At 52.4% G+C, this 15,293-nt stretch overlaps 4 protein-coding genes across 4 annotated transcripts; 3 read left to right on the top strand and 1 right to left on the bottom strand.

Moving 5' to 3' along the window:
* Positions 1–3,555: 3,555 nt before the first annotated feature.
* Positions 3,556–4,819, top strand: CGGC5_v000415 (Zinc finger protein 143; the record flags this gene model as incomplete). Its single annotated transcript, XM_066150670.1, has 5 exons — positions 3,556–3,621; positions 3,701–3,892; positions 3,979–4,058; positions 4,116–4,706; positions 4,753–4,819. The coding sequence occupies 5 exons, from the start codon at positions 3,556–3,558 to the stop codon at positions 4,817–4,819; spliced, it is 996 nt and encodes a 331-aa protein (XP_066009795.1).
* A 1,940-nt stretch (positions 4,820–6,759) lies between these two features.
* On the top strand, positions 6,760–8,795 carry CGGC5_v000416 (uncharacterized protein; the record flags this gene model as incomplete). Its single annotated transcript, XM_032037022.1, has 5 exons — positions 6,760–6,820; positions 6,883–7,185; positions 7,351–7,373; positions 7,424–7,460; positions 7,552–8,795. 5 exons carry the CDS (start codon positions 6,760–6,762, stop codon positions 8,793–8,795), a joined length of 1,668 nt encoding a protein of 555 aa, XP_031884181.1.
* A 984-nt stretch (positions 8,796–9,779) lies between these two features.
* On the bottom strand, positions 9,780–11,696 carry ZEB1-2 (FAD-linked oxidoreductase ZEB1; the record flags this gene model as incomplete). Its single annotated transcript, XM_032037023.1, has 3 exons — positions 9,780–10,759; positions 10,813–11,261; positions 11,422–11,696. The coding sequence occupies 3 exons, from the start codon at positions 11,694–11,696 to the stop codon at positions 9,780–9,782; spliced, it is 1,704 nt and encodes a 567-aa protein (XP_031884187.1).
* A 1,886-nt stretch (positions 11,697–13,582) lies between these two features.
* Positions 13,583–15,097, top strand: CGGC5_v000418 (Satratoxin biosynthesis SC1 cluster protein 4; the record flags this gene model as incomplete). Its single annotated transcript, XM_032037024.1, has 8 exons — positions 13,583–13,730; positions 13,799–13,824; positions 13,883–13,919; positions 13,970–14,040; positions 14,091–14,113; positions 14,182–14,341; positions 14,401–14,510; positions 14,572–15,097. 8 exons carry the CDS (start codon positions 13,583–13,585, stop codon positions 15,095–15,097), a joined length of 1,101 nt encoding a protein of 366 aa, XP_031884186.1.
* Between the last annotated feature and the right edge of the window lie 196 nt (positions 15,098–15,293).

The raw sequence follows: 15,293 nt of genomic DNA on the forward strand, positions 1-15,293 counted from the left end.
TTCTGTCAGACATAATGAGCCAAGTCCCGTTTTTGATGTGCGCTGCTGGGGTATTGTCTATAGCTCATGGTTCCATCACTTTTCCTTTGTATGTTTCTGGAGTTCAATATTGTAACTTTCACCTTCAAGTTAAAATACTTCATACCCATTTTTCAAACGTAATACTTGAAGTCACTATCATCCTGGAAGAATCGGGGTCGGCACGATGCCGACCAGCCTATTTCAACCTAAGGTGCCTCGACCACATGCAGCCACGCGTGAAAGCTAAGCCGCAAGGCTCGAAGCAGCCTACAACTAAGGCAAGATCAACAAGCTTACCATCAATGCCATATTTCTTCATGAATTAGGTCCCAAACAACCAGAAGGGCCTATGACGTGGTGGGCGGTTAGGCAGGGATTTACGGTCTGTGGGGTTGCTCGGTTCTCTACTAGATGGTCATGTGTGTAGTAGTGTACGCGGGTTTCGCAGGTTGTAAACGTCACATGACCTTGAACGAGCTTTTTCTAAAGACATGAAATAGTGATACAGCTTTTCTCCCGACACCCTCGGGAAGATCAAGCTATGATAGGCAAGTTTCCCCCCGGGCCCTGACGACGCCGCAGACTACCTTGCCGTGTTGCCGCTTCAAGCGAAACTGAGCAAGGGACGGATGAATTTTACCCATCTTTGTCACCTACGCGAGAACTCATCTCTTTCGGAGTCCTCCCCACACCCAACCTAAGCACGAGATCCAGACCTCCGTACTTCACTCAAGCCGCCACGACGCATCTTAACCTTGCAAGAAAAGCACGTCAACAGTCTCTGTCATGGCAGGCAGCATTCTAAGAGAGCTACCTTGCTCGGCCCACGGGCAGAATTGCGTGGCGATGGGCCATGGCCCATCTACCATTCTTATCAGTGGGTATCGCAAGGCATGAGCCGCTCGGGCCTCCTTTTGAGGTCGCCGACGTCCCCTCACCGCTTGCTGGGTTCTTGCGAAGATTGCCAAGATGAACGCCGAAACCCCATCGCGGAATATGATAACATCTTGGATTTGAAAAGCGGCAGGCGGCAGACGGCAGGACTAAGGGTTTGTTGGGCTTCGTCATCGTGTACGTTCTGCCCGAGAGGGGGCCGGGAAGGGTTCGGATGTTGAAGGAAAACATCAAAACTCCAAAAAGCAAGTTGAAGCAAGGTCAGGAACTTGCCTGCTTTCTGACTAGTCACACGTACCCTGTTCGCGGTCAGTCTGTCTGATCGCTTGATGATCTACGTCCTACGCTGTGATTTGTTGGCCCGCCCCTGTCACTGTCTCATACCCCTGCGTGCCAAATGATGCCCTCATCACATTAATACGAATTAGCCGACAAAGCCGACCTTTCTGCTAAAACATGCATCAATAGGCGACATCTTATTGGAAGCGAACGTTTTTTGCTCCCTGCTTTAAATAGGGCAAAATTCATGAACGTTTTCTGTTATTGAGACATGGCATCTAAGACCTATGTTTCTTCTTTTCAGCTGGAGTTGTCGTCTCCCTCTTGGTTGACAGCGCGTCAGGGTTGTCTACGTAATGGTTGACAGCGTAGCAGATCGTCGTCGCATTGAAAAAGTGCATGTAAAATTAGTCTGAAAGCAGAGTGTGCCTTGTTAGCGGATGAAACATAATTTGCCCCCATGAAGATCGAAGATTGTTTGATTGGCATGGAACGAGGTTCATACGGGTCTTCATCGGAATCTCTTTGGGCCTGGAACTTGCTCTACTTTGGTGTTAGTGGGGGATCGTCGATGGATGGTGCCCTTCCCCTCAAGTCCCACTCGCCGGCTTGCTTGGCAGGGTATACTTCAACTTAATGCCGCCCCAGTCATTAGGTTTTCAGCGCCCAACAGCTGCCTACATCAGTCAACTTGAGATGTGACATATCTTCCTCGAGTGCTCCGCCACCTCACAGTTGGCCTCCCGTCTTCTGGATCGTCCTCTCATTCGCAGCAGCAGCTTCAGGTACCGGAGATCAAGATTCTATTCGCAAGCTTCTCCAGATGGGGAAGTTGAAAGCCGAAAATCTCACGTGGCATCGAGAACCCTACATGAGATTCAGCTAGGGACGCGGAATCTCCCCGAACCATCAACCTCGTTGTGTGCCGTGTCGTATCCCGCGATTAACCACGACAGCAAGGTCTGAGCACTGACCCCAACCTCAGCAACACGACTGCTTCACCGAATTCCCACTTACCGTTAGTCAGACCTGGACGAGATGTTTAGACTGTTGACTCGTGATGAGATACGGAATGTGGCTGTTTCTAGTCCAAAGTCTCTACAGAATTCTCCGTCGCGGCCAGAGACGCCATCTGCAAGGGGAATGGTAACTTACAAGGGGTGGATTCGCTGGGGTTGAAAGACATCACCCCATTTAAGGCATCCGAATGAGCCGCCTCACTTTGCTAACGGCTTGACTTCGGAATCTGCGCCTAAGGTTTCCCATTGCTGCCAATCAAGGCCCGGAAATCATTGGCTTCATTCCATGGCGGCTATCACATAGCGCTAGCTGGCATTCAGGATGCGAGCGGAGGGCTAAAGAGGGCTGATTTCTACAGCGAGATACCAACCTGCCGGAAATCACGCCAGGGGCTGAGTGTCGAGTTACAAATAGTCCATCCACTAGCTCGTAGGGGCGATCCATAGAGACTCAACATGTACCCGTGAAGTAAGCCCTAATATGAAACTTGGGGCCATGATATCTACCGCTCCACTCAGAAGCACCCATGAGTAATACGGGGAACATGCCAGAGTCGCATCCGCGATGTTTGAATGCATGCACGATACAAAGTAAAAACCAACAGCCAAGCCCTTGAAGCAAATCACCCTAGGAAGGCGTATGATCCCCGAGTGACAGCTGGATGCTAGGGCAGGGTTACTTCAAGTTCCTGTGGAGAATGCCCTCTTTCGATCAACTAGGCTACTAGGCACGCTGTCGCTACGTTGACCGAATTTGAGAATTCCGTGCCGTGTTTTGCCTCGCATGGTCAAAGCTCTATCATATTTCCTCTTGGCAACCAAGATGTATACTACGGGGTGTAGCATGGATACTGGACTCATGTCCATCCCGCATGCGTTGTTGAATGCAGATCTGCAGGTCCAATCAAGTCATCGCCGACACTAAGAATTCCATGATAAAAGCAGCCTCCACGGCACATTCTTGATCACTCAACTGTATTGTAAGACGTGGTTCAGCTACTAGGCCGAACCCTCTTCGTCAGTGCTTTAGACGATCTGTCACCTTTCGGTGGGAATCGACCCTATTCGTTACCGCCTTTTCTTCTTTTTAACCAAATCCGTACTGCCAACCACCCTATCTGGATGCCTCCTGAGACATCTATCGGGCCTGTTTCAACATTCTACCGACTACTTCACGCCTCGATGATGAACTAGCCCGTCAGCCTACCACACTGTTTACTCACAAGCTCGTTATTAGACGAAGCGATAACGGGTTTTCTGAGAAGTACGTTCAACTTTAATCGCATGTGAGGAAGAGTCTCTGGCACTAACTATCAAAAGTTGAATCAACGACATGGAAATCATGGAGCTCGTTGACAACAGACCACAATCCCACCGCTTCAACTGCGATTGGAAGACGTGCAATAAGGTACCATCCTATTCGACTGCGTGGACAAACAACACGCCTGTGCCACCTTTGCCATTTGCTGATGATAACCCTTTTTCAGGGATTCAAGCGCAAATCCGACTTGCAACGACACTACCGAATTCACACAAACGACCGGCCGTTCCCGTGCCCAGCGCCAGGCTGCGAGTCAAGCTTCATCCAGAGGAGTGCTCTGACGGTTCACTTACGAATTCACACTGGAGAAAAGCCCTATGAGTGCCAGTATCCCGGCTGTGACAAGCGGTTCGCAGATGTAAGTTTGATTGCGCGTCGTGCAGCCTGGCGGACAATGCCCCAAACGGCCATGTTGTATGTATAGTTGTGTTAACTTCTTTCAAGTCTTCCAGCTTTTCTCGACATCGTCGATTACATGTAGGCAAACGCCCTTATACATGCGCCGTTGCCACATGCAGGAAACAGTAAGTTGAAGCCCGCAGGGCCGCCAAATTGATTTTGCAAATCTAACTCTTCCGAAGCTTCGTCCGAAAAGTGGCAATGGTGCAACACCACAAGCTCCATCACAGAGCCAACGACGACTCTAAGGAATTCACGGGCCAATATTGGAACTCGCCACCGCGCCACGATGAAGTAGCCGCTACAAGTACTGCTGTCATGATGCCACCAGGGGTTGATGCAGCGTCGAGGGAGAGCCCACGCACCGCAGGACGCACCAGCTCCGCTGAGCTTCATAGCCACGATCGCGCTGGAGTTGCCGAACGTTTCGCAGAATCTCCTCTCGCCAATTCGTACAGACAACCATATGGAAGAGTCCACTACGACTACTCAACGGCCGACGGGCAGTTCTTTTACGATGATTCCCACAGTTCCCAGGGATCGGAGCAAGCTTCAAGTCCAATTGACGACTTCGCGAGCCAACAAGTCAGCTCTGGATGGCCTCCTCACCACTGCAATTCGCCGCCTTCGTATTCGAACCCTATTTCCGTACCGGAACTATGGACGCCGTGCGTCACTGCCTCGGGTGGGCATGCGGCTGGATTCTACGGTCATGAAACGATGTCATCTCCGCCCGATTTACAGCCAGTCTTGGGATTTCCACCAGCTATCCCGTACGAGGTACCGCGACCACACGAGTTGAGTTGGAATCCTTATCAGCCATGGCCGCAAGAGGGGAGGTGTCATGCACAAGATTTCTATCATCCAAGGATCTCGACAAGTTTAGACCCAGCTCTGTTCCACTGATTTAGGATTCTCCGATATTGATTCGCTTGCTTCACATACACAACAACAATTATTGGGTCGACAGATCTTCATCATTATGTAAGATAGCATGAGTGGACATGTATGCCTCTCCTTGGGACTAGCGTTGCGCAATAGCACTATACGGTAATAATACATATTCATCAAGCAAAAACTACATCTCGTAGCTCTACAATGCTGTTTTCGAAAAGCACGTGACGTTTTCTCTCGCTGTCATTAGCATTCGAAAACAACGAGCGAGATCTAAGACGAACGTTTTGATTGATGAGTCGTTACATGTTTGATTAAGACTGGATGAGTCAACTGGTGAGACATCGTCAGGAATTCCATCTATTCCGCCGAATCTAAACCGGCAAGGCAAGCCGGGTAATGTGATGTCTCAGGTACTAGACCAACCTCAGTTTCATGCCTGTCCAGGAAATGATGACGCACCGCGGATTATGCTGAAATGGGTTGTGAATCGGTCTACTCTGGGGCTGTTAGGACGGTTAAAAACGACAATGCGAGAGCCAATATGACAATGCACAGTTGTCTGCTATGAGCGCTCACGACATAACAATTCCCCCCTGAATCCGGAGCCGGAGGATAGCAGATTTCTAACATGACTCAAAGTCAAGGCAACCGCAATCCTTCCAGACGTCCCGGCTGGTGGGGCCGGCGCCGCACAAAATCCGGGCCTGCATACGGGATATCGCCGGCGGGAACCAGCGCGCATTCGGACGGTGATCAGGATTGCATGCATGGCGGCGGGGACCCGTGGTGGATTCAAGGTCGCTTCGAGCCTCTTTAAAACTAGTTGGTTGAGTTAGTCCGGGGATTTATGCGAGACTTCAACGGGCTCGGTGTTCTGATGGTTTGACTGGCTGGTTTAGTACAGGGGAGCTCGCGCTTGCAACTTCCTGATTGGCAGCGGTGTGGGGGGTCCGATGCAGTGTCAGCCATGCATTTTGCGGATGGAGATTCGAGATTGGCATTTGTGAAAACTGGTGGGATTTCCTCCGTAGTTTTTGAGTTTTGCCCAGACACTCTTCTGGTGCTCTTCTGGCTGTTATGGTGTTCTATTCACTGATGGCGGGAGCAAAAACCTCATGGCCATAGTTATGGCCCCGGAAACCAAGAGATAGGCCCCAGCCACAGCCATTTTAAGGTTTGATACGCGCTAAGCGCCAACTCATCACTTAGTCTGGGGCCAACGTCATAGGCCACAGTCCGTTTCTTGCTCAATCTCATTAGCCCTGAGCTATCCGTGGATGATGTCAATTGCAAAATGGCTTTCACATGATACAGACTAGAAGACAACCCATTGAAAGAACTGGCTTCGACTTTGAAAGGCTGCGGAATAACCTCGGAAATTGAGTCCATGCAGCTGCAAGTCAAGTTAGCGGTTAGCCACAGATGACGCTAACAGAGCCAAAGTTGTTCGGTGTTTGTTCAGCAACAAAGAAGGCCGGGAACCTTATCTCTGTGCAACAGTCTAATGCAGCCTTTCACCTCTTCTTCCGGTGCAGCATTCGCCCTTCCCGACGGCAGCTCCCGACATCACACTTGCCAACATCAACAGCCACCAAGAGGATGAACCCGGGGGAGGCAACTCACGTGTGTGGCCAATGGCCACTGCAGATCGCTCGATCGCTAACTGGCTAGGCGGTGAGGTGGATGCTGCATGGCCCGGTGGGTCGGCTGGCGGACCGTTAATGCCGTTATTACCTGCCTCTCCCCCAACCTTTCATGACCCCGCAGCGGTGCAGCACTCGCTATCAGAAACCACTCCATCTCACTCATCCTTCCTCTCTCAAATTTTTTTCATCTCTCTCAATTCTCCCAACATTCAGCCTGAGAGTGTGTGAAGAGAGAGGCGAAGAAGCGAAGACGACGGGAGAATTGGAACCGTGACATCGAATCATGCCTCAAAGAAAAGACAGGGACCCCAATGCATTTCCGACCCGACAGCTGCTCGTTCTTGGTAAATCACACCCCTCCATCTTGGTCTCTATGGCCTGCAAGGCGCTGACACCGCAAACTCAGCAATATGTCGATTCTCAGAGCCCATCGCCTTCAACTCCATCCTGGCGTACACGTTCGACATGGTGAGGGACTTGGGCGTTGAAGACAAGGAAGCACCTTTTTACGCCGGTCTTTTGGTTTCTGCCTATGCCGTCGCGGAAGCTCTCACCTCCATGGGCTGGGGCGCGTTGTCCGACCGTGTCGGGCGGAAGCCCGTGGTGCTTTTCGGGCTTGTGGGTGTGGCCACCTCCAGTTTAATTTTCGGTCTCGCAAAAACCTACTGGGTCGCACTCTTGGCACGATTCATCGGAGGATCATTGAACGGTGAGTCTCACAACCTCTCAAGAAACGCGCAACACAACATGACGCTGCGAAAGACTGCAATGTCCATACTGTTCAACCAAACCCCGAACCCCAAAACCCCTTTCAATGACATCATTTTGGTTTCCACGCCTCATTTTCATCATCGAAAACTAAAGGTTTAACTAGGCAACGTGAGCGTTATGCAAACTGTTTGGCTCCCCCTCCCATTGAATTTTGGCATTCCCTAACTGTTAGGCAGATGGTGGCTGAGATGGTGAAAAATCCCGACCACGAACGTGAGTTTTCCGCCAAAATCCGGGGGCAAAGTCCTGTGGCTCTGTCTTACTCGGCGATCCCCTGTGTAACCTTGCTAACAATTTTGATTAGCCAGGGCGTATGCCGTGCAGCCGTTCGTCTGGACTCTTGGCGGCATCATTGGCTCTGCCATGGGTGGCTTCCTCGCCCAACCGGCCAAGTTTTACAAAATCTTTCCCGAGGACGGACTGTTTGGACAGTATCCCTATTTGCTGCCGAATCTTGTCTCCGTCATTGTCATCATAGCCGCCGTCATCCAGGGAATCTTCTTTTTGGAGGAGACTCTTCCGCCGAAACATGACTCGGAGGAGGACTTCACCGAAGCCGTGGCCGATGACGACTTTATCGACGAGAGAACCCCGCTCCGAAGGGCCCCGCGACGGAGCCTTAACCACCGCCGGTCGATTTCCACCAGCCACTCGAGGCCGCGTTTCGTGGAGTCGAGTTTGCCTCTCCCGATTGAGCACGACTTTGATCTCAGACGTTCATCTTTTGGAACGGTGCACTCGATCAAGGTTGTTTCTGACGAATTGAGGAGCGATTTGCTGCGCCAGAATGGCCGCCAGAACGGCCGCGCTCAGCAGCCGCCAAACAACAAGCCCAAAGTCAAGACTTTCAACTTCACCGTTATCATGCTTACGATTACACTGGTCATTTTCTCGTATCACCAAATGGCGGCTGGCTCGCTTCTCCCCACCTATATCCTCGATGAACCCGCGGCGCCTCACGGCCAGCTTGATCTGAGGGGTGGCCTTGGTTATGACGTTCACGATGTTGGAACATACTTGGCAGTCAATGGTTTTCTGGGACTTCTCATTCAGGGTGTGATTTTCCCGATTTTCGTCGAGAAGGTCGGCGTTTGGGGCTCCTTCATCTGGATGGTTGCGCTCTACCCGACGGCGTACATCTTGATGCCGTTTTTGTCGGCCTTCCCCGATGTCGTCACCCAGGCCGGAATCTACTTTTCTCTGGTGCTGCAGAGTTTCTACGGTATCATCGTCGGCCCGGTCACGCTGATCCTGCTCAAGGACGCGACGCCCTCGCCTCAGGCGCTCGGCAAGGTCAACGGCTTGGCCATGTCAGGCGCTTGCCTCGCCCGCACGGTGTCTCCGCCTCTTGTCGGTGTTATTTACAGTTTCGCAGGCTCTGCAGCGGCCTGGTGGAGTTGCTCTGGTATTGCTTTGATTGGAGTCTTGCAGGTTCTCTGGGTTCCGAGGAAGCATATTCATATCGACCATGTCGAGGTTGACAACGGACTGGCCCGGCAGCTCACAAATAACTCGCAGAGAGGAGATGAAAACCGCGGCCGGGTTTGAGGGACGGTTTTCACGCATACATGGTTATGGAGTTAGTGGGCTTTGATTTGATACGAATTTTGGCCACCTCTTATGATGATGCTGTTTGGTTTCTTGTTGCAGTTATCACGGGTCATACACGGGAGTTCTTCACGATTTTTTCCCATTTACTCACGGCACTCACGTTACTCACGGCTGAAGTTGGTACGATGCAGTTTGTCAATGCTTGGTCTTAATGAGGGCTTCTTTTTAGGATTATATAGAACGTTTCGTTGCTACGTGCGCTCCCTTCGAATATGAGAGTTTAAGATTCGCAACAGCACAGTTGCAGCCAAGATTAAGAAATATGTGTACAGCAGAAGACGGCAGCCCGAACCATAACGCAATTCTAGGTTTACGAAGACAACATACCAAAGCAAAAACCCCCAACCACACCACATCTACTGTCACACCCGCAGCATCAACCATGTCCACTACATCAACTACAACAATGGCTACGCCTGAACTTTCTAATGTTTCAAGAGCTGCGACTATGATGCCTTAGGTCGCAGCTATGCTTATGTTGGATAAAGAGCGGGAGGTAGGGTTGGTGCAGATCGACGCCTCGCCTATCGAGAGAACCCGCCTTGATTGATGACAGACATGCAATATCCAAGGACGCAATAGTCAACTTATGTACACCGAAATTGAAACTCAAACACAAAGGTAGCGAGGACGACAGCCCGTACACGATGAAACCGTCATTGAGCAAAACGGCGGAAGAAGCAAAAGGGCAAAAGTAAATCTGCAAGATTGCGATGTGATCGCCTCAGTGATATTATTGAACCTAGGTCATAGGTTGGCGCTAAAACGTCACCCCTCAGACACAGCATGACCACTAGTGTCGGCGCCCGTGGGTAATTAGATTACACTAATATTTATACAAGAAGTAAAGTATGTACAGCCCTTTTGTTACAGTTCCAAGGACGTTTGAGCATTTTTGGGGTTTGTCGCCGGGTCGGCTAGTCAGCTACGGCACATGCGTCCGTCGTTGGCAACGGACCAGGCATCGCTGCCAACTGCAGCAACGTTGTACAACAGTCCCTTGGGGTCGTACTTCTGCTTAATCTCAAGAAGCTTGGGGTAGTTGACACCGTAAAAGGTGTTCTGCCAGTCCTTCTGCTGGAAGTCGGCCTCGTTGATGTAAGCACCGGCGCCGGGAGTGGCGGCCTCGATGACAGGCTGGACGACCTCGGTCATGCGGGTTTGCTCGGCGACCATCTCGGAGTAGGGGACCTCGAAGCTCCAGGGCAGGGTGAGAGAGACCTGGACGATGGAGTCGCGCCATTGAGGCAGGACGGCGTTGTCGCCACCAAAGTGAGAGACGTTCAGTCCGACGCCAATGTAGGTGACACCGAGCTCGACGAGAGCCTGGGCAGTAGGGCCGAACTCGGGAAGCTTGGAACGGGGGAGCAGGCGGCCACCGAAGAGCTGGGTTCCAACTTGGATGTTGCCAGAGGGAAGAGGGCCCCAGTAGTTGTTGTAGTGGTCGCGGTAGTTGTCGAAAGCAGTGTAAGTGGGTTCGAGGTCAACACCCAGGAGCGCGAGAGCATCGGTGAGAGGCTTGAGAATTGTCTCAACCTCGGCCTGGGTCTTATTGTAGGCAGTCATAGCGGGAGACTGCAGGAAGCCGGGGCCGAAGAAGTAGATGATCATGACACCCTGGTCGACGATAGCAGGGAGGGCGGCGTGGAAGACATCAATGACAGAGTACAGCAGTGCCGTGTTGTTGGTGTCGACAGTCACGGCAAACTTGGCGCCGGCGACAGGGGCATCGGGATGAGCCTTGACGGTGATAGAGGTCACGACACCATAGTTGCCGCCACCGCCTCCGCTAAGAGCCCAGTAAAGGTCCTGGTTCTCGGTTCTCGATGCCGTGACGAGCTCTCCGGTGGGAGTGACAACGTTGAAAGACAGGGTGTTGTCGGCAGCCAAACCGTAGATGGCTGTGGCTGTTAGCAACATGATGATTGATATCGGTCACGAACTTGACACTTACTTGCAAGAGCACTGTGTCCACCAGCCTGGATGTATCCCCCAGCGAGACCAACAGTAGGGCATTCTCCGGTCACAACAACCAAGCCAGCCTCATTAGCCGCAGCAATGGCCTCGAAACCCTGAATACCGGCGCCGGCCTTGAGAGCCTTTCCGACGTACTGCTCATCCTCCCAGTCGACGATCTCAGTGCCCTTCATGTAGTGGGTCCAGACGGCAAGACCACCGGCGCCGGTGGAGCGGCCATTGTAGTCGTGGCCGGTGTTGCGGATAACGAAACGCACATTCTTCTCATCGGCAAACTTCAACGCCGCCTGGATGTCCGCAGGCCCGGAAGCATTGACGGCGTAGCTGACGTAGTTGCCCAGAGTGCATGAAGCATTTTGCGGCAGGAAGGGATCGCAGCTCGCGTTCGCGAACAGGGGTGCCATCACGGAAGAAGAGGACTCCATGCTGTGCGCACGCGCGAGTCATGGTCAGCAGCTGTTCATCTCGTCTTGTAGTTGATCACCTCCCAGATGAGCAAAGCTCGGCCAGACGTGCAGAAGACGCGGTGAGGGCAGAAAAAAAAGGACTCAATGGCAGAGCAGAAAAGAGACGGGAAAGTACTTACTGGACCTCGGAGTAAAGCCACTCATCCTGCAGCCGTGCGCACTCAGTCGCATTGTAGTTCGCGCCGTGGCATGGCGTTCCCAATGGGACCGTAGCCACGAGACGCCCGCTGACGGTCGCGTTCAGCTTCGCCCACTCACACGGGGACGGCCATCCCTCGTCGCCGGGGAGATATTTGCACGAGGGCGTCGTGGTGTTGCTGCCCACGGGCGAGGCCGCGGCAACGCTTCCGCCGGCCAGCGCCAGGGAAGCTAGATTAAGAATCGAGGAGCGCATCTTGTTACTCTCTGGCTTGGCGATGAAGAGAGGTGTGAAGGGGACGGAAGCTGGAACGTGCTTCTTTCGCTAACCCGCTGCAGGAAGGCAGAAAAAGTTGAGGGCACGAGGAGAAGGGGGATCAGAAAGGGGGCGTCGCGCGCGGGAACCGTGGGAGGGTGTGAGGGTTTCTAATATCGAGTCTGCGACGCTGCCCGGTGGTCTGTCGAATCTCGCGGCTTTCCCCTCAATTCGTCTGCGTAATTGGATCCGGGTCCCGTACACCCGCTAGACGAAGGGAAAAGTGGCGATTGTTCGGTGAGACAAGCGGGATGCTGGTGAGCCTGGCTGTGGTTCCGGCCTGGGTAAGCAATGCCAGGCGGTTTCCGCGCATGTCTGCACAATTCAGGGCATGATCTCCGTAAGCGGAGGAAAAAATACCGCCTCCGAGTCGTCCGGCCGGCAGTCGGGGTTCCTGCATATGCAAGGGAACTTTTGGTTAGGTTGGTACCAGCTGAAGAATCCAACGGCATCAAAACGGGCTTTGTCCTCTTTAGCATAAAGGCAAGCACAGCCCTAGGCTCTTGTTCGAAAACCCTTGAACCAACAGCAGCTGCAAATCAGCGAACTATTCAATCTTGGCGGTGGAAACCCTGCCGCAGGGGTAGCATCTGCAAGGGAGCGGCGCGGGGGACCCGCTTCCCGGGGTTGTAACCGTTCGAGAGAGGCTGTTCCTCCGTGGTGGTCCGGTCTTCTCCGGTTGGGCTGTTGACCGACCCAGGGCCTTGACTCATGTGCCCTGCGGGCCGGACCAGTAACCGTGAACCTTAATTATGATAAACGAGGGCTTCGAGTTGTTCTACAGGCTAGAAAGCCCTGAAGATATGGACTTCTCTGCCGTATCTCCCAGAATCCTGGCTCCTCATCTTACTTGCGCCCGGCTTGCGTACGACTGGACGGCGTGTTGTGGGAGGGATTTTATGGCGGAATGTTGCCGTCGAACTTTTGATAAATGACAGTATTTTGCCTGCCCGTGAGAATATTTCACAGATGAAGAGAGATGAAGATGGAGGGAGAAGTCGCAGATAGATATGGCATAGCGATGCAAATGCATCCGTAAGGTCCTGCGCAAAACGATGGCCCGGTGCCTCGGATCCGAGAGGTCTAGAATTCGCTTGACGGTGATTTCATTCTCGGCGAAAGTCAACACGGACCCAAGTTGCCCGTGAGTCCGTGAGAGACAGAAAACCTCTTGTCTTTGACCGATCATTGGGTACCATCAACTTCTCGTCCTTGGTTGGTGTTTCTTGATGGCGTGTGTCCTTCCTTGAACTTCTAAATGCGAGCCCTATGCGTGGATCACGCACCGTGAGCACTTCAAACACATCGGTACCAAGTTACCAAGTTAGGGATCCAGGTTGTGGGAACCCCTGGCAGATGTGTTGTTCATGTGCTCGTGCGAACTGGAGCCCTCAACTAGTTCGCACCCACAATGCCTGACTTGAGCCTAATGTACGAATATCCGTACAGAGTGCACACACTTACCATTCCGCCGGTGCTTCTGATCTGCAACGATAGTGTATGGGCTGTACGCGCGCCAAGCAGGGCGAATCTTTAAAGACCTCTTGTGGGGCATTCTTCATCGGCCACAACTTAATATTAGCAGCCGTACCCAGGGCAATTTCGACGCCTCGCATTTGCAGTGCCGCATCGAAGCATGCGGAAGCAAGGGTCTGCCACACCTCCGCAACAGATAATGGTGTGCGTGTGAGACGTGGGGGAGAGAAAGCTCTGCGCATCTTACTTAACAGTGTGGCTGTCCTGGCCCCCCCTTCGGATTCAAGAAGCGTTGGAAGGTCTTCTCGAATCTTTCCCAGCCCTCCGAGTGTCCAACTTCCTCCAACGACATGGGCTGGACGTACGGCGCCCCAGACGACACGCCGACCGATGGCCCACGAATTACGGCAGTGACGACCACTTTCACGTCGATTGCGCTCATTCTCGTCTGCTTGCGGTGGTATGTCAGGACAACTGTGGTCAAAGCGGTTGGTAAAGGTGAGTTTACTCAAACCGTGATCTGCGGGGCCAGGGGAGCACGGTCAACTGACGCGCAGGCGAACCAGATGACTGGGTTATCATCGTATCTTGGGTATGCTCAACATCGAACTCTATCTCGTTGCCACGTGAAGCTGACCTTTTGATCACAGCTTGGAGCATGCGGCTACACTGTCTGCAGTGTAATCCGTACGTCACCGTCGGCAAACCGTCTTACCCCTGAAGCTAACAGAAAACAGAGACAAAATGGGGTCTCGGTATCCACGTCATTGAAGACATGCCAACAGAGAATATCCTACACTTTGGAAGGGTAAGTGGCTATGAATCATGATTTCAAGAGTTATTGTTAACTCAGAACAGTTACAATTCATCGGAGGCCCATTGTAAGCTGAACCCTTCACGACTCATTTAACACGACGGGAGATCGGCAGAACTGACGATAAACTTATAGCTACGTGCTTGGCATTTGGGGGTTCAAGATGAGCTTGCTGTTCTCTTACCTTCGATTCTTCCCGCAAGGAGCCTATCGCATTGCTACCATTATCGTTGCCGTCGCTGTCACTATGGGCCACATTGCCTTCATCTGCGTCTTCATCTTCTTGTGCACGCCTGTGAGAATTCAATCCATGCCGCCATGATCTTTTAGTAGCCTGCTGACCCTGTGTTATAGGTCGAGAAACAATACGACCCTTCGATTCCTCCTGAGGTTGGGCACTGTGTCGACGCCATCACCTTCTACTTGACGTTCTCTTCCCTGACTATCGTCTTCGACGTCATCATGTACGGCCATTCTTCACCCTAGCCCCTGACGTTGTCACGCTGCTAACCGTGTCGATGACAGCATGTTCCTTCCCTTCCCAGTTATTCTCAGATCCCAGATCCAGCAGCGTAAGAAGGTGGTCCTCCTCGCGCTATTTATCCTCGGCGTCTTCGTCACCATCATTCAAGCGATACGAATCCAAACTATCAAGAACTTGGTCAACTACCTCGACTCCGCGAAGAGCATCGAATGGTCCGTCATCGAGAACGACATCGGCATCATCATCGCCTGCGTGCCGACACTAGCCCCGCTAGTCAAGTACTTCGCCGAGAAGAGCCGGAGCAGCACTGCCGGCGCATCACGTACGAAGAACTCGAAATACGCGCTGCAGACTTGGAGGACTGGGCGGAGCGGCATGCAGCCGCTTAGTGCTGGGGTGGATAGGCATGCTTCTATCAGTGCCACGCGCACGACGAAGCCGGATGATAGTACGGAGAACATACTGGTGCAGGAGCCATCAGGTATCACGAAGACGACGGACATTCAGGTATCAACACAGGACGGATGGTCAGATATTGAAGATAAGACCGACCATCGGGGCGCTTGACAATTCCAATATTATGAAAACTTGTAGTTTTAAATGGAGACTTCTATCGCATTGTCCATGGCGACGTATTGAGTGATTGCCTATGAGAATTTGACATGCGCCACCCACGGATACCTATGGGCCTTGTATAGGCTCATTAGGGGAAACATCTGACTGGGCTCTTTCAACATCATAGAAACTGCCCAGGCTATAGTCA

This window comes from Colletotrichum fructicola, assembly GCF_000319635.2.
Source record: "Colletotrichum fructicola Nara gc5 chromosome Unknown KSG_Nara_v1_contig01, whole genome shotgun sequence".
Classification (NCBI taxonomy): domain Eukaryota; kingdom Fungi; phylum Ascomycota; class Sordariomycetes; order Glomerellales; family Glomerellaceae; genus Colletotrichum; species Colletotrichum fructicola.